Source organism: Lutra lutra, chromosome 1, assembly GCF_902655055.1.
Source record: "Lutra lutra chromosome 1, mLutLut1.2, whole genome shotgun sequence".
Classification (NCBI taxonomy): Eukaryota; Metazoa; Chordata; class Mammalia; order Carnivora; family Mustelidae; genus Lutra; species Lutra lutra.
In genome coordinates, this window is record NC_062278.1 from 148,084,843 (window position 1) to 148,110,316 (window position 25,474).

General features: G+C 36.7%; 1 protein-coding gene across 9 annotated transcripts in view; it reads left to right on the plus strand.

Annotated features, from left to right (window-relative positions):
- Positions 1–25,474, plus strand: part of RBMS3 (RNA binding motif single stranded interacting protein 3) — a 1,359,637-nt gene that overhangs the window by 1,126,283 nt on the left and 207,880 nt on the right. For all 9 annotated transcript variants that reach the window (XM_047738838.1, XM_047738869.1, XM_047738849.1 and 6 more), the window contains one exon: positions 3,698–3,777. In XM_047738838.1, the coding sequence (XP_047594794.1) occupies positions 3,698–3,777 (80 nt within the window). The remainder of the gene's footprint in view (positions 1–3,697; positions 3,778–25,474) is intronic.

Genomic DNA, 25,474 nt, shown 5'->3' on the forward strand with positions numbered 1-25,474 from the left:
GGTAGGCTGCAGAAGGTTTTGGGAAAATCTTTCCCACATCTATGTTAAGTCTGACCCAGAACATTCTACTAATATTGGATCAAACTCTCCTCTGATGTAACTTGCCTGTGGGAATTGTATTGGCTGTGAAACTGGCTCCCCTTAGGAACTGGTGTTAAAAAAAAAAAGAAATTATTTTTTTAATCACAATTCTGTGGTTTGTTTTGAATGACTGAAGCCAGGTTCCTAGGCACTGAGACAAGAAAGAATGTCAAACGGGACCTTTAATGTGTATTTATATTTAAACATCCGACCTAACAGAAAACCCCGAAGCTTTATACAATGATTGGAGCCTTGTAAGAACCTAATTAATGTATCTTGGGGTGAATGGTTGGCCTGGCACACGAGCCGTCCCGAGGTACTCGAGAGGGTTCAGGTACCGCCTGGGAAGAACAGATGTGGTTGTAGTGATTCAGTGGCCCATCTGAAAGGGACATGGAAAGGCAGCTTTGTCTGGCGTGCTGCCTTTTCAGACTCACTTGATAATGCTAGTGTCAGTTTCAACTGAAGCGTGGGCCAGATTGCAGATAGCTTGAGCAGCCATGTCAAAGCCGTTAATTGTGAAACTGGAGAAGAGAATGGGCACATTCTTCCGAGGGTGGCTATTCAAATGCAGTCTCTTCCCCCCAGAGCTCCCCTCTCACTTTTGTTCCGGCTCCACACAAAATGCGGTTCCACACAAAATGCGTGAGGAACCTTGAGCCTTTCCCTTGGTGCCTCCTCTATCACTGCCTCTGCTGGGACTGCTTTGCCTTGTTACAGTGTGCCCCGTGTATTAAAATGAAATTGTCACTGCTGGGTGGTGCAGCGTAACAGGGTTTGACACGAAGCGCCCGCAGCTACAGAAAACAGACTTTTATTGCATTTATTCTTTCAGAGACGAGAGTCTCTAAAGGCTCGCTGCCGACATGCACTCAGTTAAATCTGAATGAAGCAAAGTGAACCAACTATGCCTGTCTTCACGTTACTAGGAAGAGCCCCCATCCGGCTTGATATGACTGTAAAATAGTCTCCAGGAAAGACGATCAGACTTAGAATCCAAGAGGGAAGACTTGAGGCTTTCAATCCAGTGCAAAAATATTTCAGGTGGGTGGAGTGGGGGAGCCACCTGATTTTCTACTTTAGCTTCTGTATTTCCTCAAACACATTATATAGAATCAACAAGAACGTGCGAACACAGACACACACAGACACACACACACCCCAATCTGGTTTTAGTCTTCATTTAGAATTCCATGTCCTTTTAAGACAAAGAGAAAGGATCTGATTTGTAGGACTCCTGCAAGCAAGCTTCAGATTCTTAACTGCCTTTTATCTAGATGAGTATCCAGAGAGAGATTGAACAAGCAGGGGGCTCTGGGGCATAAGCTTTTCATTCTGTAGCTCTCCTGGAATAAAAATTCCATAAAGTAACATCTGTAGTAATTAAGGGCTTACATTTCCTCTCCCATTCATGTCTCTGATAGGAGGGAAGGTTATTGTCCCTAAGAGACGATAGATAATAGATCCTGTGGGAAGACAGAAAGAACAGAATTAGAATTCTTTTGTTCCTAGAAATGTAAGTTTCTTACTTCAAAAAAAAAAAAGTAATAATAATAATAACAACAGGTTGGAAGACTTATTGTAAAAGATTCCACAGAAAGAAAAACTCAAAGGAGTTAAGAAAGTTGTACTTTGCTATTCCTGGGTGTTTGGAATGGAGAAAGGTTCATCTTGCGTTTCTTAGCCAAATATCTTCTCATTTGCAGGCCCTTGTGATTAAGCAGTGAATGAAATGCTCTCTTTGTTTTTATTTATATTTACTAAAATTGTATGTTATTAAGCTTAAAGAGGTTTGGTTGTTTTTTTTCTCCCCCACATTTGGACATAAAATCAATTCATTCTTTGCATGTTCTTCAAAATAACACCTATGTGAATCCATTGAGCCATCTGATAAATGAATAATAACCTGTTGGGTTCCTACACTTTCTTGTCATAGCAGGACAGTGACGTAATTAGTGGAACCCAGTGCAAGTTAAAAATACAGGACCCCTTGTTAGAAAATCATGAAGAATTTCACGATGGTGCCAACAGATTTTAAGCCACCAGACTTATTCTAAATCTGTGGCTCCCTTGTTCTGCACTGGTCTCAGTTTTACTGGGTAGGTAGAGATTTGCCATTTATCTGTATCTCTATACAAAAAAATGTGCCTCCATCCCGTGCCTCATAGAAATGTACATCAGAGAAGATAGTTTTTTTTTTTTTAATCGAGTCAGAAAATAATGATGCTCCGCTCCCCTTGGAACATGCTCCTGATACCATCTTGAATTTCTTAACCTGATAATTCAGGTGGCCTCGTCTGCATCTCTCAGCTTACCTTCAAGAGTACCTCCAAACCCTGTAAACCTTCCACACAAGCACAGTATTCTGCTCACCTCACCCACCTCTCAAAGGACACAGGGTCAGGTCAGTCCCCTGCCCTAATGACGTCTCTAAGGGCCCTTCTGGCATCCTGTGCCTACTTCTCAGTGTTTCCCTGGTTTCTGGAATTCCTCTCACATTTGAATTCCTGTAGCTGTAATAAATGTTTAACTTATTTGGCATTTGTTTACATATTTTCCCTTATCTTATTTCCTGTGCATGTAATAGGCTCCTGAAAACACACTTAAGACTTAGGTGTAGGAAAGTTTTATAACTTGAGTTAAAAGATTCCATTCCAAGGAAGCTCATATTAATAACACAGCAGAAAATCCAAAATTATACTTTGCCTTTTAGACAAATTTCACACGTTTCATACACATTCTTTCATATGTGTGTGAGCTGTTTTTTTAAATTTGTATTTGCCTCTAGTGTACTGTTTGGGGGACTTAATTTCCTTTCATCGGAATCAGCCCTTTAATTTTTATCTTCCCCAGCCAATGTTATAAAATAATAAAGCCCCGCTATAGTTAATTATTCAGAAAATGTGCCAATACTAGACTACTTAGGATAGGGTGACAGTGCCAATATTGACATTACGATGGTATAGTTCAAAATGTTCATTCATTAGCTTGCAAGTGAGATGCCAAAATTTGGTCCAAGAAACCTAGTTTAGGAATACAGATGTCTAGTATGAAAAACGAAAGGATTTCAAAAATTCAAAGGGAAGAAAGTTCAGGACTTGAGGTTTATGTATTTATGTTCTTCTCTCACATTTGGGACCCCAAATATATTCCCTTTTGTATCTTCACCCAGTGGGTTTTCAATAAAATTGTTGAGGTATTGATGACAACACTCTTATATTAAGCCTCATAGCCCTCGATCCAAAGAGCAACAAGACTTACCTTTCAACTTTGCTAATTCAGATGTTCAACAGGTATTTATTGAGCACTTTCAAATGCCAGATATTGTTTGGTGGATTAAATAAGATAATGCCTCAGTATTTCTTCTGGGAGAGGAATCAGCACAGAGCCGTCCATATAGGCAACTTCCAATGCGGTAAATACTACATACTCTCAGCAGTGGTGAATTCGTGATATGCTGATCATGGTGGTCATGGCAACAGTTGACAAGTCTTGTGGAATTCTGAAATCAAGCTTTTCTGTGGTTTTCCTATTTTTCTTTTCATTTTTATTTACTTTTCCTGAATATGCATGACCTTATGAAAGTATATGATCCCCTGTTTACCTCTTTTTCCAGAATGGAGTCTACTGAAAAATGTGAAGTGGTCATTCAACATTTTAATGGAAAATATCTGAAAACACCACCAGGCATCCCAGGTAAGAAATGCCATTAAGTAATCATTCAGTTATGTCTAGGTTTGTTGCTATTATTTAAATGAGTACATGGTAAAGGCCTCGGTTGGTCACTGGGAACAAAAATGTTGCTTTTGTAATTGTGTCTTTTTAAATAATATGTAGCAACTCATCTTTCTCAAAATAACCAAAATCTTCTTGATGATTCTTTGACCTTTCTTTTGACTCTCTGCTACTGATTGCCTGAAGTGAATTGGAAGAGAAATAGCAAAGAATAGTTTAAAATTCATTTCAAGTGAAGGAAGTTCATGACTCCTGTCATTAATGTTGGTATCTTGATTTCCATTTATTTATTTATTTATTTTTATAAATTTCTTTTTTTTTTAATTTTATTTATTTATTCGAGAGAGAGAGAGACAGAGTGAGAGAGCAGGAGAGGAGAGGTCAGAGGGAGAAGCAGACTCCCCATGGAGCTGGGAGCCTGATGTGGGACTCCATCCCAGGACTCCAGGATCATGACCTGAGCTGAAGGCAGTTGCTTAACCAACTGAGTCACCCAGGTGCCCCTTGATTTCTCTAAACAGTGATAGTCACAGTGAAATACACTGATTGATGCAAGTTTCCAAACATTTCTTACCAGTCCATCACAAGAAGAGTACAGAGAGTGAGAAGAAGCTTTTAGATTTTTTTTTGCATTTAGAAACTTTTTTTTTTAAAGATTTTATTTATTTATTTGTCAGAGACAGAGGGAGAGAGAGTGAGCGAACACAGGCAGACAGAGAGGCAGGCAGAGGCAGAGGGAGAAGCAGGCTCCCTGCCGAGCAAGGAGCCCGATGTGGGACTCGATCCCAGGACGCTGGGATCATGACCTGAGCCGAAGGCAGCTGCTTAACCAACTGAGCCACCCAGGCGTCCCGCATTTAGAAACTTCTGTAGCAATTTTATGTTACCATGAAATCTGAATGCATAATTTTATATATTTTTTTAAAAATATCACTACCTGACATATTGTTTTTTTCTTTCTTTTTTTTTTTTTTTTTTTTTTTTTGTAAACTGTCTACTCATTAGAAACAGTTTGAGAAGCACCAATCTTGACTCTCCGAGGACATTTCATATTTCCCAAGGCAAACTCCTTAAGCTTTTATACACATCATAAGATGATATAACTTTCTACTATTAAAAATTACATTCAACATAAAGAATTGAATATATCACATGTGTATGGACTTAAGCTGTAATGCCTCAACTTGCTATTAATCTGGTAGTAGTATATATGGCAAGGGTTTAATATTAAGTGAGTAGATTTAAAAATATATCTTATATTATCTCATGAATAAAAATATTTGAGATTGAATGGAGTGCTAAAAAGGAAGAATTATAATGAGTGGATAAAGAAATGTCTGACTAATCCATCTTGGTTTATTGGTTGCTCTTTCATTTTCGGTGACTCTCAGGGGAAAAATGTGACTTCTTCAGTCTTATATTTTCCTTTTGATTCTTTAAAGCTGGATTTCCATTGTGTTTGCTATGCAATGTGTCTGCTATTTAAAACACATGGTTAGAGAGTTCAGGGGTTGGATATTTCAGTTCCTTAAAATGTATTGAGGCTATATAGAAGAGGAAATCTGAACAAAAAGAGAAATATTAATGTAGAGAGGTCAGGGTCCTTTTAGGACTCAGTTCATCTGGGGAGGGTGTTGGAAAAGGAGAAAGGCCCTTCAGACGCTCACTTAGATGATCTGGAAAATCCAAAGTAGCATCTCCTGGTTAATCAGAGAGCACACAGACATTGACGCCTGTGCTTCAATTTGGTTAGCTTCCATACGCAACGTTCCCTTGAGAACTGACTGCATTATGATCCAATTGGAGACATATGGTGTTGTTAAGAAGAGTTAGCAGTTTTCATCTCAGCATGTAAGCTGCCCTTGAATTTTAGGAGAAATACTTTTTTTTTTCTTTTAGCATAAAAGACACTTTAAGACACTCTGCTCAGACCTATCATTGAATAAAGGGGTTGAATTGTTAGAGGATTCTCCCCTTATTTATCCCATTTTATCCAGTGGATGCCTTCTATATAGAAGGCATCCAAACTGGGTGTGAATTAGATGGTTATATATAAAAAAAAATTAAGAATGAACAAATTATGTAGAAATTATTGTTGATTCAAGTTAAAATACCTCTCAGGGTTTGTTTTTTTTTTTTTTTTTTTTTTAGGTTTCTTTATTTTCATAAAAAGACATTGAAATCCTTCTTGACTTGATTTGAAACTGTACTATTTGGTTTTCCCCCACAGAACATAGCTGACTAATACAATTTAATGCTAAAGACAAAGAAAGTCCCTATAAATCCCCAAATGTCTGGGCATTCTTCCTGAAAACACAGGCTGTGATATCAACCTGTCTAATATCATAGCTACACCCAATGGAAACATTGTGAATAGCAAGAACCTGGTTATGAGTTTTTCACTCACTTTTATCTCATGGGAACACAAGAGGCAAAATAATTATGCCCAGTTATAAGACTCTTAAGAGATACAAGTTTATGCTTCTTAGCTTTGCACTCAATGTAGTAAAATTAAACACACGATATTGATCATCATTATTACTTGAATTTGCTTATTTATGCAGTGGAAGTCAAACAGTTTAGTAAAAGTTTCAAATGTTAACAGAAAGTATTTGATCTTTAATATTGAATTTTGATACAGAATAAAACAGGCTATAATGCAAAATGTGGGTATTTTGGTTAAGTCCAGTAGTAAAATGCCCTCATTAGGCTGATTCATAAAATCAGAATGGGTATGATCAAATATGAGTGTATGTTGTTTGCCCTTATTGGTCCTCTCTGCTTATTTACTGTAGTTGATTGAAATGTTTTCAAATACTCATTTCTTAATCCAATTTTCTACTCCAAGTTGAAGATTGCAAGTGGGATATCACTATAGGTCCTAATAGCAAATTGGAAGTGATTCCTTTGATATTTTCAAAAGAAATGACCAGCTTCTTAACTTTTTCAATCCTAATGTAGCTTTAGAAATATATATCCTTGCTTATGGGTATACTAATTAAAACCACAATAATTGATCTGACCCCCCTACAATTAAAATAGAATTCAAAAAATTTTAAAAATCTCAGTGTTCTATATTATCACGATTCAGCATCTTTGAATTCAGAAGTTTGCAATTTTTTGGAAATCACATTGATTGTTTCAATATAATGTTTTAAGGTCATGCAATTGATGGGCTCACAATGATCCAATAATGACCAGAGAGTCTCAAGCTGTAAGCTTTAGAAAAGATTGCATGTTAAGTCAATCATCTTCTTACACTAGACCCTGCTTTTATCTTACTCTAAGCAAGTAGGGAACAATTGGTATCGGATTTGCATTCTTTATTTCTCCATTTAGGGATGACTTGGGGGAAATGTGCACATGTCACTGGGCAAATACAGTGCCATTTTGGTTTCTGTCACTTTTGACAAATGATTTCTCTTAAAGGAGATGCAAAGATAATTATTTCCCGGAGATGATCATCTAGTTCCCAAATCCCCTACTGTGTCATTTCTATACAAGAATTAGAAAAAGATCTAATTCAACCCAAAACTTTGGCATTGCTTTGAATTTCAAATTCAAAAAACATTATAGTTAAGGATATTTACAAGGATGTGTAACATTGACCACATTTAAGTTGTTGCTTCCATTCCAATTTGTTAGCCTAGCAACAATTTATTCATTAAAAAAGATTCAGGGTGGTATTTAATCTTGATTCCTGCTGACAGATGATGTGAGTTGGAAGGAAACTTTGTAGATATCTTCTTTTGGTTCATGCTTTCTTGGGCTCCTCCTTTTTGTTCATATAAAAGATCTAATTTTAAGAATATATCATGGATTGTTAATGTGTATTAGAGCCTCCAGAACTAGTTCTTTTCACTTTGGGTTGTAACACTGTCCCCAGATTTTGGTTAACTGGATCAATGAAGCTCAAATATACATGCCAAAAAAATAAAGTTATTTGAATTCTGGTATATATGACATGGGATCGGGCAGCTATGTTTCTATTAGCAGGTGGGAAGGAGAGGCCAGCGTCAATCATGTAGCCATCTGCAGAAAGCCATCATCTAGTATTTTCTCCCTCTCTTAGAGGGAAAAGAAAACACAGTGTTCCATAAATGTTGCATGTCCTACATATCGATCTTGATGTTTTCTGGACAAAATGAAGGATCATTAGTTGCTTGCCTGCCTAACCCCAGACATTTCATTGTCCCATAATGAATTGCACAGCAATGTTGTACAGCCCCAAAGCATTTCATTTTCAAACCTCTGGCAGAAGCAAAGGGTAAGTTCCCAGACACTTCAGGGATCTGTAGGGCATGAACTTGAAAGGTTCACTTCCAAAGAGCCCCCGGAGCAGAGCGATGTACCGTGTAGAAAAGGATTCCATGTATAAGGACGTGTATTGATGAATGGATCGTGCAGGCGGCTAGTTTGTAGAAAAATAAATCACATTTTGCTCCAAACTAGACTTCTGCCTGTAAACACATTTTCCTATCAATGGAGCAGTCTTTCCAGAAGAAAATGGAATAACCCACTTGTAGTATGATTTTCTTTCTCTTGAGGTAATTATATCTAATCCCAGTTGAACTTCAAAAAAGTAGGGAAGTGTAGGAAAAGAGCTCACCAAATTTTGAGATGTTTTTAATTTTTTTTTAAAGATTTTATTTATTTATTTGACAGAGATCACAAGCAGATGGAGAAGCAGGCAGAGAGAGAGAGAGAGAGAGGGAAGCAGGATCTCTGCCAAGCAGAGAACCCGATGCGGGACTCGATCCCAGGACCCTGAGATCATGACCTGAGCCGAAGGCAGCGGCTTAACCCACTGAGCCACCCAGGCGCCCGAGATGTTTTTAATTTTAACAAATCTGTGATCAACAGCAATTTAGACAACTAAGTGAATGATAGAGGAATCATATTTTTCTAACAGAATAAAATTTTGTGCCTTGTTGATGCTTTGACATATAATCTTTCTATAGTGTGTTTATGTAAATAAAAATGTGTATGATTGTGGGATATATATTATATTTTGTGGGAGTATGCAAGGAAAAATATTTAAAGTCTGGTAATTCTTTAAGGAACATGAAAAGAAATGTTGTTTACATTCAAACTTTTCCCAGAGTAAAAGATCAGCAAAGTACTTAAATGACATTTATATTCAATTAAAGACATGGTACAAAATTCTGAATGTTTGGCAATAGTATACAAATTCTTATCAGTGGACAGTATTGCGGTCCCTCACAATCAGTGTTTCCCCAGTGATACCTGTCTATTAAGTCCACAAATGTAACAAATGTTGTTGTTGAGTATAAAGAAACAAATAGAAAAGTGTTATGGTATACAGCTTAGCAAAAATATATTTTTTTATGGTTTTACTTGGTTAGGCATTGCCTAACCCTGAGCTTCTCATCTTTGGGAAACTAAAACATCATTTGCATAAGAAACTTGGTAAATACTACAATCCCTGACTGAGTGTTAGTTTAGATTTCTCATTAATAAGAGGATTTTTGCAATATTTAGGAGCTACTTTCTGTGAAGTCTCTCATTTTTAATGTTAGTTATGCCTTCTTGATTATTTCGAGGTATCAAATACATGTTGCTTCATGATGAAACACTGTTGGAATGTTATTAGTGAACTTCATGGAGTAACCTGGCAATTTTGTAGTCAATAGAGTCTTAGAATCTGTGTGAATTCTATGGACATGGGCTAGGTCAATCATTTCTCAAACTTCCTGTGGAGCCACAGTTGATACTGTGAAAAATAGGAGTTAGTTTCTGATTAGAGGCGGGGGAAAGGAGACCAAGATAATTAAATTTCTAAATCTGGAAAATGAGAAGCCTGATAGAGAAGGTACAGGGGATCATATCTTCAGGAGGTTAGAAATGATTGGAATGGGTTGTGTGCCACATGCTACCTCCTCCCTCCTACCTGATTACAGCTGCAGATGAAGTAGGCAGGCTCTGTTCATCCTGGAAGTACCCATCTGGAGCATCTGAATCTCTCTACTTTTCTCCCTCAGAGCAAAATCTATAAAAGCTCACCCAATCCAGCATGGGTTTTCTGCAAACTCTGGGAGAGTTATCACTTCTAGGGATGACCCTCAATTAACGCAATATTGAAGTCAGTCGATAAAATTGAGCTTCTCATTCTTTGGGGAGAGAATTCTGAGTCACATTCGACAAGATTCCTCAGAGGATTGTCAACAGTAGTAAAACAAGCTCTGGAAGGCACCTTTTATTGGCTTTTCCTTCTTCCCTGCCCTTCTTTTCCCTTTCTATAATATCTGCTTCCTGGCATCAGATCCCAATTAAACTACCTTATCCCAAGCTCTGATTTGGGGAAACTCAGATTTAAGGTGGGTGTTCCCAGAATCGTGATGGGTAACTTTGTTTTGATTTAAAACTTCTGACCATAGAGGAAAGCAGACCCAGCTAACATGGCGAAGTGAATATCATAGACCAAATACATTGCTTTTGTGACTTTTTTTTTTAACAGCAACACTTATGAACTGCATATTTGGGATGATAAAGATTATTATTAGTAGTAGTAGATACACGGTAGTCAGAGTTTGAATTTGGCAAGAGAAGTATGGAAGAAGATAAAGACAAAAATGCCACCAGTGACATGGCTAACCTTAGAACAAGTAAGGACATAAAGAGGTGGATGGTTGTTGAAATTGGGGAGGGAAGGGAAAACTGGGGAATAGTCATAATGCCAGCAGCGAAGTGAAGGTAGGATGTAAGTACAGAAAATTATGGCCACAGAGAAAGGGACTTATGAGGTTTTGGTCCTGGATGAATGTGGAGTGGTGGATGTTGATAATGAGGTCCAAAGTGGGAATGGCTGTAGTTGGCTTAAGAGGAATGGAAATGATTTTTAGCAGGACATTTGGAGACTTTGGATTAGAATGTTGGAAGTTTTGAACAACACTGGAGATTTCTTTACTCAATCTGATACTTCCCTTGATTTTCTCTGAAGTTTTACTCTTTATAGGAGCAGGTGGGAAAATGTAAGCAGTGCTGAGGTGATTTTTTGTTTATTTATTTGATTCGGAGTTTTCTAAACCAGGCTTTGTTTTCGTGTTTGCTTTTGTTTTTGTTTTTCCAGTTTCCCTACTTCAAGAACTATTGCTCAACTCTGTAGATTCTTAACAATGTTTTTCGGAATTGATGTGTACTCCTTTGAACTGAATCACCCTCCTACTTATATATGTCCTAATGAACTTCCTGAGAGTATATGGTTGATACAAAATTCCTGTGCATCAACAAACTTGGAAGAAAACATTGAGATAAATCTTCAAATCTATTCTTAATAGTTTGCAAAGATTCATATGTGTATAGCTAAATATACAGAGAGAACACTAAATATTCACAAGAAAAGGAAACTTACTTTGAGAAAGATTCTAGTTATTTTTTGAAAAGCTTTTTTTCCCCCCTAGACTTCTTTCCAGGTGTTATCCTGGCACTCAAATGTTATTTCTTTAAAGAACTCATCTTTGGGCAGTGCAATGAGGAATTCTGTGTTCTGACATAGCAAATGCCTAAGTTAAATTGAAATTAGGTCTTGGTCTGAACTTTCTGCCGCTGGATCCAGTTAGGCACTGTTATCATGCTGGCCTTTTGCCCCTTTTTTCTTTTTCTTTCTTTTTTTTTTAATTATTTTAATTATTATTATTATTATTTTTTAAAGAAGTGAGAAGAATCACTCTTCCCACTTTTGTTTATTTTTTTAAAAGATTTTATTTATTTATTTGACACAGAGAGAGAGAGAGATCAAAGTAGGCAGAGGCAGGCACTGAGCAGAGAGCCCGATGGGGGGCTCTATCCCAGGACTCCAAGACCATGACCTGAGCTGAAGCAGAGGCTTAACCCTCTGAGCCACCCAGATGCCGTGCCCCCTTTTTCTTTTTGCTCTTCTTCACATTAAAAAAAAAAAATGAGTATCTTGAGAATAGGCAGAAAAAAAGAGCTCTTATTCTATGCTTTTGTCCCTTTGGCATAATGTTGCTTCACCCTGCCTAGAGGAAGTACTACATTGGCTTATTATTTCTACTATAATATAGTATTTAGAAAATCTAAATCTAATATGATATGGTCAATATGCTTTACTGGCCATGTATTTTCTGTAATTATGTATAAGCACCAATGAGTGGTAGCAGAATTTGTCTGAAGTTGCCACCTGGCTCCAGAACCTGATTTTTTAAAAGCAATTGTAATTTCATGGAATAGAGAGGAAGGATAAAGAGGTTTTCTATCTCCGGAATCACAAACCATCTCCATCTATTCCTTCTAAAATAATCCATTCCGGTCTTCAAAAATTTCTTCATTGACTATTTCACAGTAAAAGCTTACAAAATAAATTATAAAACTTTAATTTTATTTCTGAGATGATGTTGGGCTTTGCCTTCTGTCGGCACCCCTAATGAGTAGTTAAGCCATTTGGTGTCCATCGGAATGAGTCCTATTAGCAAGCAAAAAGGCCTAAGGCCAATTAAGACACAAGCCATATTCTATGGCTCTGAATAATTAAGTCCATTTCTAAATCTAGAATCTCATTTAATAGCGTTGATTTAAAAAATGTGTTTTAAACAAATTTTGGATAAATGGATGGTATCCTGAATTAAATGCTTGCCACTGTGGTCCCATCCAGAAGCCTGTCATGCCCATAACACATTATTTACAATCTAATTTTTAGAATGAGAAGTCTGCAAAATTTAAGAAAATATTTTAAGAGGAATATAAATGAAAACACTCATTAGGCAAGATCTGAACAAGGTATCATTTGTTTATCTTTATACTGTTTCCTCTGATTCTTAGCTCTTTATGCCTCTAAATGGTGAATCAGTTCATTAACTGTTATTTTAGTTATTTGCCAGAAAAAAAAATCCTTCATAGGAAATTAGTATGCTTATGATATGCTTATGATATTTTCAGTCTTTATATATTTTTTCTATTTTATATTTTTTATATATGTCAAAGGCACATTCATCCCATTAGATTATACATTTTTCTGCAAAGGGACTTTGATATTTGTCTTTCCCTTTACCCTTAAACAATTAGCCTATGAACTCTCTCAATGCAAGGATTGCACCTTGTTCTTTATGTTTGAAGTGTCTAACCAATGCCTCTCACAGATAATTATTTGTTAAATAGGTAAATAACTACTTGTGAAATACAGAATAATGTTCCCTCTCCCCAAATATCTCTGTTTACTCCCCACTACCTGTTAAAATGTTAGTTACTATGGCCAAGAAGAATTAAGCTTGCTGTTAAACTGACCTTAAAGCAGTGTAATTATTCTGGATTATCTAGGTGAGCCCCATGTCATCACAAGGGTCCTTAAAAGTATAAGCGATCAGGGCCTCTGGATGGCTCAGTCAATTAAGCAGCTGCCTTCTGCCTGGGGGTCCTGGGTGCTGGGATTGAGTCCCACATCAGGCTCCCTGCTCAGTGGAGTCTGCTTTTTCCTCTGCCCTTCCCCCTGCTGTTCTCTCTCTCTCTCTCTCTGTCAAATAAATAATAAAGTCTTAAAAAAAAAAAAAAAGTGGAAGCAAAGGGGAGAAGAGATCAGAGTGATACAATATGAGAAGGACTTGGTCCACATTGTTGGCCTTGAAAATGAAGGAATGTGGGTGGCCTCTGGAAGCTGAAAAGATAAGGAATTGGATTCTCCCCTAAAGCTTTTGTAAAGGAACTCAGCCCTGTTGACATCATGATTGTAGACCAGTGGGATCTGTGTAGTACTTCCGGCCTATAGTTGGGTTGCTTATATGTTAAACAGGAAAAAAAAAAAAAAAACTATCTTGTTAATTATTTTGACTTTAAAATTTATTTGTAACTTCTTATAAGGATATATTAGAATGGAAGACTGTTGGACATCTTAAAAGAGAGTCTTTGGGGGTCGGTGCTTAGATCTCAGAGTACATTATTTTGACCCAAAGAAATCAAATATTAATTCAAACCATCTGGTTCCATAAAATATGCCAAAAAAAAAAATCAGTTGTAAATCTAAATTCAAACAAATATGTGTCTCTTAGGTCTCAACCTGAATACTTGGTTTCAAGAGTTCTTATTATTGAAAGATTATTATAGCTTAGAAGAGATCATAGAGTTATATAGTTGATATCAGCTGTAAGTTTTAGATAATTATATCTAAAGCATAGATGGTGCTTCTACTCCAATTCATTCTCCCCCAAAATAAAGAGTATCTTGAAGCTGTTAATGGTTGAGTCCCATAAGAAAACTTAGTTGTGAGACACAAGTAAAAATCCAGGGAAGTGACTGGATTCTTATTATGGGTTAACAAAAATATATAGATAATCCTTGTTATTTAAACCACTAAAAAGACTTTCAGTGAAATACATTTACGAAAAATGTGTTTCTCAGCCAAAGTTGTATTGCAGACCTACAGTAAGATTGGGAAGCTGTTAATGTGAAAACATAACCTTTTTCTCTTGACTTATTTTGGACCAGAAGTTTTATTAAACAGTTGTACTGAGTCACCGAAATGACTTAAAGTAAATAGAGCCAACAATTTAAGTTGACTTCTAGTTGTTTGTTATTGGAGCAGGTGTTAGCCTTCCCAGGGTGCTTAGTGAATGTCCTTCACCCAGCACCCCACTCTTTTTCTAAGTGGACTGCCTTCTGGTTCTAGGAGCCCATTTCCTACATGCAGTGAGAATCAGAAGTACCTAGGAATTTACAGTCTTCTGGTTAGGCAGCCCTTAAGCAATGCTTGACTGGTAGCAGAGTATCTATACCTCAGTTCTTTCGTTCCTGGAGAGAACACCAGAGTATGACCTACACTATCTCCAAAGCTTCCCAGACTTTCCAGAAGATAGGCACACTAGACACACTCTAAGTAAGGTAGCAGCTATTCATAAGTAATGGACTTCTCTGGAAAAAGCATGGACAATTTGCCTACTGATAATACATTTGCAAGGGTAGACAGAATTACAATCATATGTCCTGTGAGTAAGTAGACCACTGGTTGTTAATATGATTTTACTAATCATAAGATACCTTTATAAAGGTCCATTCAAAAGAATCAAAATTGTACCAATGTAAATGATAATGGCGCCTTAATACCCTTGTTCTTAAAATATAGAATCATTAAAGCCAAATATTGAAACTAACCTATTTTATGCGCAATCGCTTTAAGATGGCATGGGTTGTTTGAGCCAAACTGTGGTCCCAAAGACCTATGGTATTCCTTTCCGGTGGTCTACAAGACCAAAACATTTTCCTAATACTGAAACATTATTTGCCTTTTTGACTCTGATTCTCTCATGAGTGTGGAGTAGAGTTTCCCAGAAGCTACATGATGTGTGATATGGCAACGGATTGAATGCAGAAGCAGATATGAAAGTCCAGCTGTCTTCTATTAAACCTGAAATTACAAGGATTTGCAAAAATCTGAGACAAGGCCATTCTTGTCTTTATTTATTTTGTTTTTGAATTTTTTAAAATAAAAACTTGTCAGTTATCATATGATGGGTTTATTATTGTTATTTTAAAATAAATTTTGAAATGGCAAATATTAGATACAGCCTGTGTAAACAGAAGCTCTTTGGGGTGTTCAATAATTTTTAAGAGTGTAAAGAGTTTCTGAGACAAAAAAGCAGTCAAACCAACAAACACAATAACTTTGAATGCCACTGATATAGAGCAGAATTTCAGAATCAAGCTCTTTTATCTCCTCAGAATTAGAAGAATTAAGGAAGGTAGCCAGGGTAAAGATGAGGTTTAAAATATCCTCTCATCTTTCTGATCTTATTTTGAAAACCTAGATGTGTTCTAGAAAATTACTTTAAGTGGAAGAATTTTAAAAAATTACTATCATACAAGTTATACTACTGTAGTTTTTTGTTTGTTTGTTTGTTTGTTTTGGAAATAAACAGGCAGAAACCTTAAACTATCTGGAAGGTTTGTTTTGTTTTTTCAAGTACAGAAACAGTGCTTATTTTTCTGAACATCCACATTATCATTTCATTAGCAAATATAATATAGAATATAGTTCGACAGGATATGTGAATATTTTATTGCAACTGTATATATACACAGCATGTATGTTATGCTGAGATTGTGGGAATGGGACTGTAATTTGTGAGTGTCATGTGAGTCTGCCAGAAATTAGGAAGGTTAGGAAGACTATGAGCCACAGGGTTAAATACAGATATGACATGGGAGTTCTTATAAGAGCTATTCTGGGGGCACCTGGGTGGTTCAGTCGTTTAGTGCCTGACTCGTGATTTCGGCTCAGGTCATGAGATCGAGCCTGACATGGGTCTAACACTGGGCATGGTTTCTCTCTCTCCCTCTCCCTTTGTCCTTCCTCATCCTGCTGAAGCATGTGTGCATGCACTCTCTAAGAAAAAAATAAAAATAAGAGCTATTCTATGTCACTTCTTTGGTCACTGCTAATTTCCTATGGCACTCACCTTACAGCTGGACTGTATCATCGAGTCCTAGTCACTGGATAGGATGCATCTCAAATAGAGGCTTCCAGGTTTGCTAAGTATAGTAAATAATAAAGCTAATATAATAAGATTTATTGTAATATTGCAAATATTAACATGTAACTAATTGAACACTATTTATGCTCAGTGTTCACATAAAATCTTTTTTTTTTTTTAAGAAATGGTACTGTCTTCAATTGTACAGTCTGAAAATCATGATTTCCTTAAGCTTATTGCCTCTTTTAACCTAATGTTAACCTCTTTTAACCTAATCTTTCTAATGTGAAAGATTTTAGAAAAGCATTCTCTAGGGGTGCTGGGGTGGCTCAGTCTGTTAAGTGTCTGTCTTTGGCACAGGTCATGATCTAGAGGACCTGGCATCCAGCCTGGCATTGGGCTCCCTGCTCAGTGGGGTGTCTGCTTCTCCCTCTTCCTCTTCCCCTACTCATGCTCTCTTGTTCTCACTCTCTCTCTCTCAAATAAATAAACAAATAAACAAATAAATAAAAATAGAAATTTTAAATTTATTTTAAAAAGTAAAGTAAAATTTTTTTAAAAAAGAAAATCATTCTCTAGTCATCCTTCGTAACTCATTATGATTTTTAACCCACTAAATCCATGTGGTAGATGAAAAAAAAATTAAGATAAAATTTCTCCTGTAATTTGTTTTGAAAAGACATAATTTAATATTTGTTTACATATATTGAGAACCTCTTCATTTCTTTCATCTCAAGGGAAGTGCTTTTTGTCTTTGCTGCAACATCTGCCCAGCTTATTCTATGCTTTCTATGAGAGCCTCATGGCTGGGATACTCTTCTTCCTTTGAATGTACTGGTGAGAGGGCACATACGATTGAGAACACCATCTTTTCCTTTGGAGGCAGATAGATCTTGGTTTGAGTTTGGCTCTGTCTCTTGATCTGCTGAACTTGGGCAAGTTATTCAGCTTCTTGTCAGGTTCCTCATGGAACCCAGTGTTTCCATTTGATGTTTATAGTGCCTCCTCTACAAAAGTGTTATCAGAATTAACTTTTGTACAGCTCTACAGAAGTTCTGGCAGGAGCTGGTAGATATCCCCACTATTAGTAGCATCTATTAGCATCATGAAAATTAATTCATCAACATCTACCCTCTTGGCTGGAAATATAATTTAACTGTAGAAATCCATGAACTACAATCATCAATGGGCATTATCTGGTACACAGGTAAACCTCCGTTTTCAATGGGTAAAGACCACCCTCCAGTCTCAAACCATTTGCGGACAGCTGCTATATTTTGACCTACAAGGGTGTCCAATTAACTAAAAAATCCAGTTTGGAGCTCAACTATTTTCTGGGATGATTGGAAATAGTGTAGTAGTCAGACAGATAAATATTTACCTAAAATTTGTTCTGTTGACTCCCAGATTCATAATCACTTGTCACACTTCTGGTAGAACCAAGAGGGCCACGTTGATGCAGAGGGTCTTTAATTAGGTAAAACAACTGTAAAAACATGTATAAGCACAGACCTCTTACAATGATTTCTTGGTATATCTTTATATCTCCAGTTCACAAGGCCTAGAATTCCCCTTTTCTACCTTCATTTCCTCAACAAATCCTGCTCAAAAAGAAATACAACATTTTTCATGCAGCTTTTCCTAATTTCCTATCTCACTATCCTCCCGCCCCTGTTCTTAACTCTCAGGGCATCACATTAAAATGTTTTCTCCTACAGTGGATGTCCATTTGTGATACATAGTCTCTTATGGCTATTGCTATATACTTACCTTATCCCACTGGATGGCAGAATTATGCTTCTTTTTTTTTCCCCCTGTGTCTGTTCTAATGCCAGGCATTAGTTCACAGGAGATGCTTAATATAGACACATTGAACTGGGGGGAAAAAAAAAGTTGAGCTTATTATTCCAGTGTGATTTCCTAATACTGCCCTAATTCTCTCTTAATAAGGCATTCGATTAGTAAATGCTTGTAAAGGGAATGCAGAAACCCTCAACTATGATGCTTCCATATAGAAGTATTATTTAATACCTTCTTCTCAGTAAACTTTAAAATATTTAAATCTCAAAAGCTTTCTCTGCGATGGAAGGCAGTGTTCAAAAGTGCAAGAATCTGGGGCGCCTGGGTGGCTCAGTGGGTTAAAGCCTCTGCTTTCGGCTCAGGTCATGATCCCAGGGTCTTGGGATTGAGCCCCGCATCGGGCTCTCTGCTCGGCAGGGAGCCTGCTTCCTCCTCTCTCTCTGCCTGCCTCTCTGCCTACTTGTGATCTCTGTCTGTCAAATGAAATGAATAAAATCTTTAAAAATAAAATATGGATGGATTAAAGAGTTACCAAAAAACAAAAAATATAAGGAAATTAGATATAGTTATAATAGATATCTGCTCTCTGGGGGCGCCTGGGTGGCTCAGTGGGTTAAAGCCTCTGCCTTCGGCTCAGGTCATGATCTCAGGGTCCTGGGATCGAGTCCCGCATCGGGCTCTCTGCTCAGCAGGGAGCCTGCTTCCCTTCCCTTCTCTGCCTGCCTCTCTGCCTGCCTGTGATCTCTGTCTGTCAAATAAATAAAATCTTTAAAAAAAAAAAGTGCAAGAATCCTTTTCTTTCTTGTAAAGATTAAATTCTCTTTCCATTCTATCTCCTATTTTCCATTGCTCCTTCTCCAGAATTAAAAACAAGCAAACAAAACAAAACAAAACAAAAGTAATGGGCTATGGAAATTAAAAGGAACAAAAAGAATATAAAATAAATGTGTTGAAACACCAAGCATCCTGTGGGTTGTTAGAATTAATTCTACAGCTAGCAATGAGACATACGTTTTTCAACTTCAAACTATTTGAGAAAACTCTTCTAGTTTTTTAAAAAATTCTCTTTTTCTAAAGCTTTCTGCAGGTTGTGTCCTTGTAGTGCTTGGGGGCTGGGTGCCAGTGCCATCAACGGAATGGACTCATTAACCTTTACATTGATTTGAATTGTCATTCGGACAAATATTTATACCTATTTTCCCTGAGGGCTTAATGAAGTCCTTTGTCAATAGCACCAAGAGCTTCTCCCCTTGACCTTTGTCATCCATTCATTCAGAAAATTTTCATCAAGCTGTTTTGTTTACATTGTTAATCTCTCACTGCCTTAGGTTTGGCACAGAGAAGTATCCGTCCTGGATTCAGTAGAATTATTTTACACTATTTGGGGTTCTGCAGAGAAGATAATTCTGCCTTTGAGTTTTCTGTTTTAACTTCAGGATTTAAACATTTCCAGTTTCCTGCATATTTGTCTTTCTGCTTTTTGTCTGCCTATAGAATATTTCTCTTGTTATCTTTTATATATGGTGATTTCAATTTCACTTTCTGACACCCAAATCTAAAAGATACAGTTAAAAGAGGTGTTAGCTAATGCTATGGTGGTAATCATTTTGCAATAAACATGCATCAAATTCTCGATATGTATCGAATCAACACCTTGCATATCTTAAATTTATACAACATTACATGTCAAATATATTTCTTAAAGCTAGAAGGAACAAAAGATAGAGTCAGAGCTGGAAAATGTCTTTGCTCCCCTGTCCCCACATTTTATCAGTGAACATTTTTAGTGTGGGAAGAAAACAGGAGATTATTATATGCCAACCATGGTGCTTAATACATTATTGTTATGCCCGAGTTTTCGGGTCTGAGAGACCACCCAGGAGCCAACACCGATGTAATCACAGGAGGGTTTATTTGACAAGCTTAAGTTTGGGCCCAAGTATACCTGACGCAGGGACTTGGACCCTGAACCAGATTACAGTCAGGGTTTTTAAAGGCATAGTAGGGGTGGACTCAGCAGTGGGTGAGGACAAAGGGGCTGTTCAGAAGGGCTATCAGGTTAAAGAAGACTGTCAGGATATTAGAGGCCTGGTTATTATCAAGCCAAGGCCGTTTTTCCCTCTAATGAGGCACTAACATGAAGACAGTTAGGAGTTTACTGGTGGAATGTCACATTCCTCCTATCAAGCGTCCTTGTTGTCCTTGTTAATGAGAGTTAACACTGGGACATTTGTAAACCGAGGGAGACTCCTTCCTGTCTTGCAGGATTGTGATTTCTGCAAGTTAACTATTTGTTCACACATACTACGGAGGGAAGGGGAGCAGGTGGAGAAGGGGTGCAAGGTGCCAGCTTTTGCTTTGTCAAGATGGCTGTACTTATGTCAGTGCTAGACTCAAGGTGGGTACAGCCTTGTTTTTCTTGGCCTCCACAATTATGTATTTTCCTATTTCACCCTCACAGGGCACTTAGGCAAAACATACTGCTCCGTTTTATGGATGAGGAGGCTGAGACTATGGAATTCAAGTAAGTTGCTCAAAGTCAGACATAGTAAATAAGCTGATTGATCCCAGGATTTAGTTCTGCCATTTAACTAGATGTTTGACTTTGGGCGAATTACTTAACCCCTCTTTGGTTCAATTTCCTCATTGGTAAAATGGAGATAATCATAGTTCCTTTCTGTGCTATAGTTGTGAGGTGGCTGTGGATTAAATAAATTACACTATCAGAGCTCCTGGAATGTTCCTAGTAAATACTGAGGGCTATTTATTTAGGTTACACTGATTTACTTATTTAATTATACTAAATCTTGTCTTTTCTAGTTTTCTTGGATGGAGGGTGGAATACTCCAGGAGAAGAGATCAGCGAGAAAGTCAGTAGCTCTTCCCCTAGCTAGGCATGTTTTTCCTTCCATTCCCAAACTTGGAAGAGCAAGTTTCTTATTTGCAAAATAGAATGAGTACTAATATTCAGTAGTGGGTTAAATGTTTCATTCCCTTAGTCTCTTCGGTGCCTTCTTCCTTGATATTCAGTTACTTACTTTAATACTCAGTCTAGTTTTTAGAACAGTAGATATATTTGGCCATCAATTTCAGCAAACCGTGCACTTGGTTTTTATATTAGTGTTTGATAAGTGGTTCTTTTGTTATAAAGAAAAGGTAACCTATTTATAGAAACTTCCTTTAGAGAAGCAATCTTTCTTCAAAAACTAAGCTGTAGAATTTTTTTTTTTTCCTACTTTGAGTTGTATATAAATTTTGAGAGCTGGGTCCAGAAGAAAAGGCACATTACTCAAAAGCCTGAATGAGAAGAATTACACTTTTTTTTTCCTCCTTCTATATGGTATCTTTTCATTGGATGGACCAAAGGACCCATGGAAACTAAGTAGAACCTGATCATGTTTTTTTTATTCCTTGCATTCCTGAGATACTGGAGAGAAAATGTGTTGCTATTGCTACTGTTTTTTAGGCTGTAAAGTACCACTTACAAAAACAATTATCACAGATACCTAATTCAAACAACTGAATAGAGTTCCTCCTGTGGTTACAAAGGGGCTGAAAATCTCAGTCATGAAAGAAAGTAATTCCAGCAATCCTAGATTAAGACTTAAAAAAAAAAGAATCAAATCTTAATGGCCCGGTAGAAAATCCATATAGTTCAATGATTGAAGACACAAAAAAACATCATATACCTTAGAGCCTAGTTTACCTTCTGGTAATTGAATATCCTTTACACTAGGAGACGTTTGCAGTCTTTTTCTTTATTCATTAAGCAGGTATTTTTAATTTGAGTGTAAAGTGAACATAGAAGTACGTTTTCAGGGATAAAACACAAAGTGGAAGAGGTGTCATAAAGAGACCAGGTATGGGAGGTAAACAGAGGGAATAATCAATGTCTCCTAGAGGAGAGGGATCAAAAAATATTCTACAGGAGTCCCGGCTTTATTGAGATCAAAAGATAAGACTGGAAGATCTGCTCCAAGCAAAACCAAGCTGATGCATATGGAAATTCCTTGATACTATAAAATTCGACCAATAGGCTTGAGTTTAAATGCATCAGAGCTAAGTTGTACAGGTCAAAATCAGGTCAGTTTGACCAGACCAGATCCCAGTGAGCCCTTTGAATTGAATAGAGCTAGGTGGAGCTGGTTTAGACTGGTTGGGTTTGATTTTAAACTGCTTGGTGCAAGTTCTATCCCTTAGATTAAAAAAAAAAAAAAAAGAATTTGATGTAATCCTAATGTAACGAAGTGCTTTCTATATTAAGGATATTAAGCATTAGTCTATAACATTTCTCTTACATGCTTTTCCTAGCTTACTGTTTAACTTTTACTTCCATTTTTAAAAATAATAGTTCATTTTTTATGAAACAATCTTTTCCATTATGCCTTCTTAAAAAATCTTTAAATGTAAGAGATTTCATTAATATTCACTAATGTATCTTTTACTTTCCCCTACATTTAACTCATTAACATATTTGATATCAAATAAGTATCTAAATCGATTTTAATCAGATATCTCAGCAGCCCTTAGAAATTAATCCATTTATTTCACACTACTTAACGTCACCTTTCTCTATACTAACTAATTTAATTACTTGTGATAGGAGTGCTTGTTTTACAGAAGGGTCACACCATTTATCCAGTCATTATAAAATATTTTATCAGACAGTATTAGTCCCTGCTCTAGACACTATTTTCAAATTATTATTACTTTATTTTTAGCTATTCCTTTTTCCATTTTCCAAATCTACTTTAAAATTATTTTGCTGCCTCTCTACAAAATGTAGTTGCTATATTATTAGGTACTCTATCCAGATCTAGAATAGTTCCTAAAACTCTCTTGTGCTGCCTCTTTGCTGTGGAATCCCCCCTTCTACCTTTCCCTCATCATTGGAAACCACAACTCTGTTTTCTATTCTTGTAGTTTTTGCCTTTTGCAGAATGTTCTCTAAATGGAATCATGCAGTATATAGTCATTGGAATCTGCCTTCCTTCACTCAGCATAAGGCATTTAAAATGCATGCATGGGGCACCTGAGTCGCTCAGTGGGTTAAAGCCTCTGCCTTCAGCTCAAGTCCTGATCTCAGGGTCCTGGGATCCAGTCCTGCATTGGGGAGGGGGGGGTGTCTCTGCTCAGCAGGGAACCTGCTTCCCTCCCTTTCTCTCTTTGCCTGTCTCTGCCTATTTGTGATCTCTCTGTCAAATGAATAAATAAAATCTTTTTAAAAAAATGCATGCATGTTGTTGATTCTATATCATCAAGTCATTCTTTTTTGTTGCTGAGTAGTGTTTCATTGAATTGTTGTACTTCATTTTGTTTATCCTTCAGTTGAAGAGTATTTGGGTTATAATGAGTTTCTGGAAACTGAATATGAAAAAGTACCAATTTTTAATGCCAAATCAGTATCTTTTTAAAATGGTGGTGCCATTAATTGGGAGTGGATCCTGAATTTTGTCTAATACTTCAAGTAATCATTGTCTGATCATTGACTTTCTTGCTGTCTTGTATGTATCAATATTTTAAAATATTAAGCCATTTATTTTCCTGAGAAATTTAAAACTTAGTTGTGACAAATTCTTCTTCTTATGTACACTTGGTATATTTTATACTTCGAGTTGGTAATATGTACCAATAGTTACAAAATGCAAAAGCTTCATAGTGAAAAGTAGTCTCTTTCCTTTATCTGTGGTATAGCACCCCCCCCCACCAGTTTCCTCCCTAGAGGAACAAGTATTGCATTTTCTGTGTTTCCAGAGGCAGTTCCTGAATCTCAAACATGCATTTATGTTTTTACTCCAATCATGCCAAGTATACACTCTCTTCTAAACCTTGATTTTTTTTTTGCTTAACAATGTACCTTGGAGTTCTTTATTAACAGTACAAGGAAAACTATTTTACTATTTTTGATGGCTCTATAGTATTTCATTTTATAGAGGTAGAATACTTTTTTATAAAAATGGTCAAAGTTCCTTACTTATGGATATCTGTGTTGTTTCCAATCTTTTTCTATTACAAATAGCACAAAAATGAAAATTGATGTTTGTGCCTATTTTCTTACACATGCAGACATATCTATAGGAACAATATGTCAAGTGGACTTGCTAAGTAAAATAATGCATGATTGTTTATTGAATTTTGATAAATTCTGTCAAATTGCTCCTGCTATTGGTGTCCTAAGTCACACTTATACTAGGCAGTATAAGAAGTCATCTCTCATCTCCTGATGCTTTCTTTGACCAATACAATGTCAAGGAATCTTTTTCTTAACGAAGTATAAAAGGTGAAGATTTACCATATTTTAATCATAATAGCAGTAAGAGAAATGTGAGCTAAAGTTGAACATGTCTTCATGTTTCTAGAGCTTTTGTATTTCCTTTTTTTAAACTCCACATCATTTGCCCATTTTTCAACTGGACTGGTGGCCTTTTTCTTGACTTGTAGGTACTTTCTTGCATTAAAGAAAGTTGGTGTTTGTCAGTCACTTATCTTTTTGCCTTCATTCATGGTGCTTTTGGGGGTGAGCATATCAGGTTTTTTAAAGATATTTATAGTTTTTTAATGTAATGCTCACTCTGAAAAACATTAAAGTGGTATTTTTTCTCTACTAAAACTCTAACCTTGAAGTCATTTAGAATTTATTCTGACATACATTGTAAGATGGAGAAACCAACTTTATTTATTTATTTATTTTTTACTTCCTTTTGGTTCGGCAGCTGTTTCAAGACCATGTATTGAATAATACATTTTTTTCTCTTTGAATTCAAATGCTACATTTTTCATCTACTAAATTACCATGTGATATTTTAAAATTTCCTTGCTACTTCAATTGCTTTCATTCATCTGTCAAATCATATGATAACTTACAACATTAATAATGAGTATTTTCTATGATTTTTTTTTTTTTTTTAATTTGACAGAGAGAGAGAGAGAGAGATCACAAGTAGGCAGAGAGGCAGGCAGAGAGAGAGGGGGGAAGCAGGCTCCCTGCTGAGCAGAGAGCCCCATGCGGGGCTCGATCCCAGGACCCTGAGATCATGACCTGAGCCGAAGGCAGAGGCTTAACCCACTGAGCCACCCAGGTGCCCCATCTATGATGTTTTAATATGGAAGCCCTATACCCACCACCACCCTGACATTTCTCTTCTTTTTAATAATATACCTGGGTGTGTGTGCATGTGTGTTTTGTTTGCTTTTGCTTATCTTTTTTTCTCACTAACTTTAGAATTTATTTTTTACCTACTCTTCAAAAATACATGGTCATTTTTTGATTTGTCCATTTATAATTTTAAATGAGACAAACCCACTGTTTTTAAGAGGAGACTTTCTACTTTGAGAGCTTGTTATCAGAATAAAACTATGACATTATCTGGCACCCACTTCAAATTGTAGTCACATGTTCCAGAAGGGGTTCTTGTTACCCT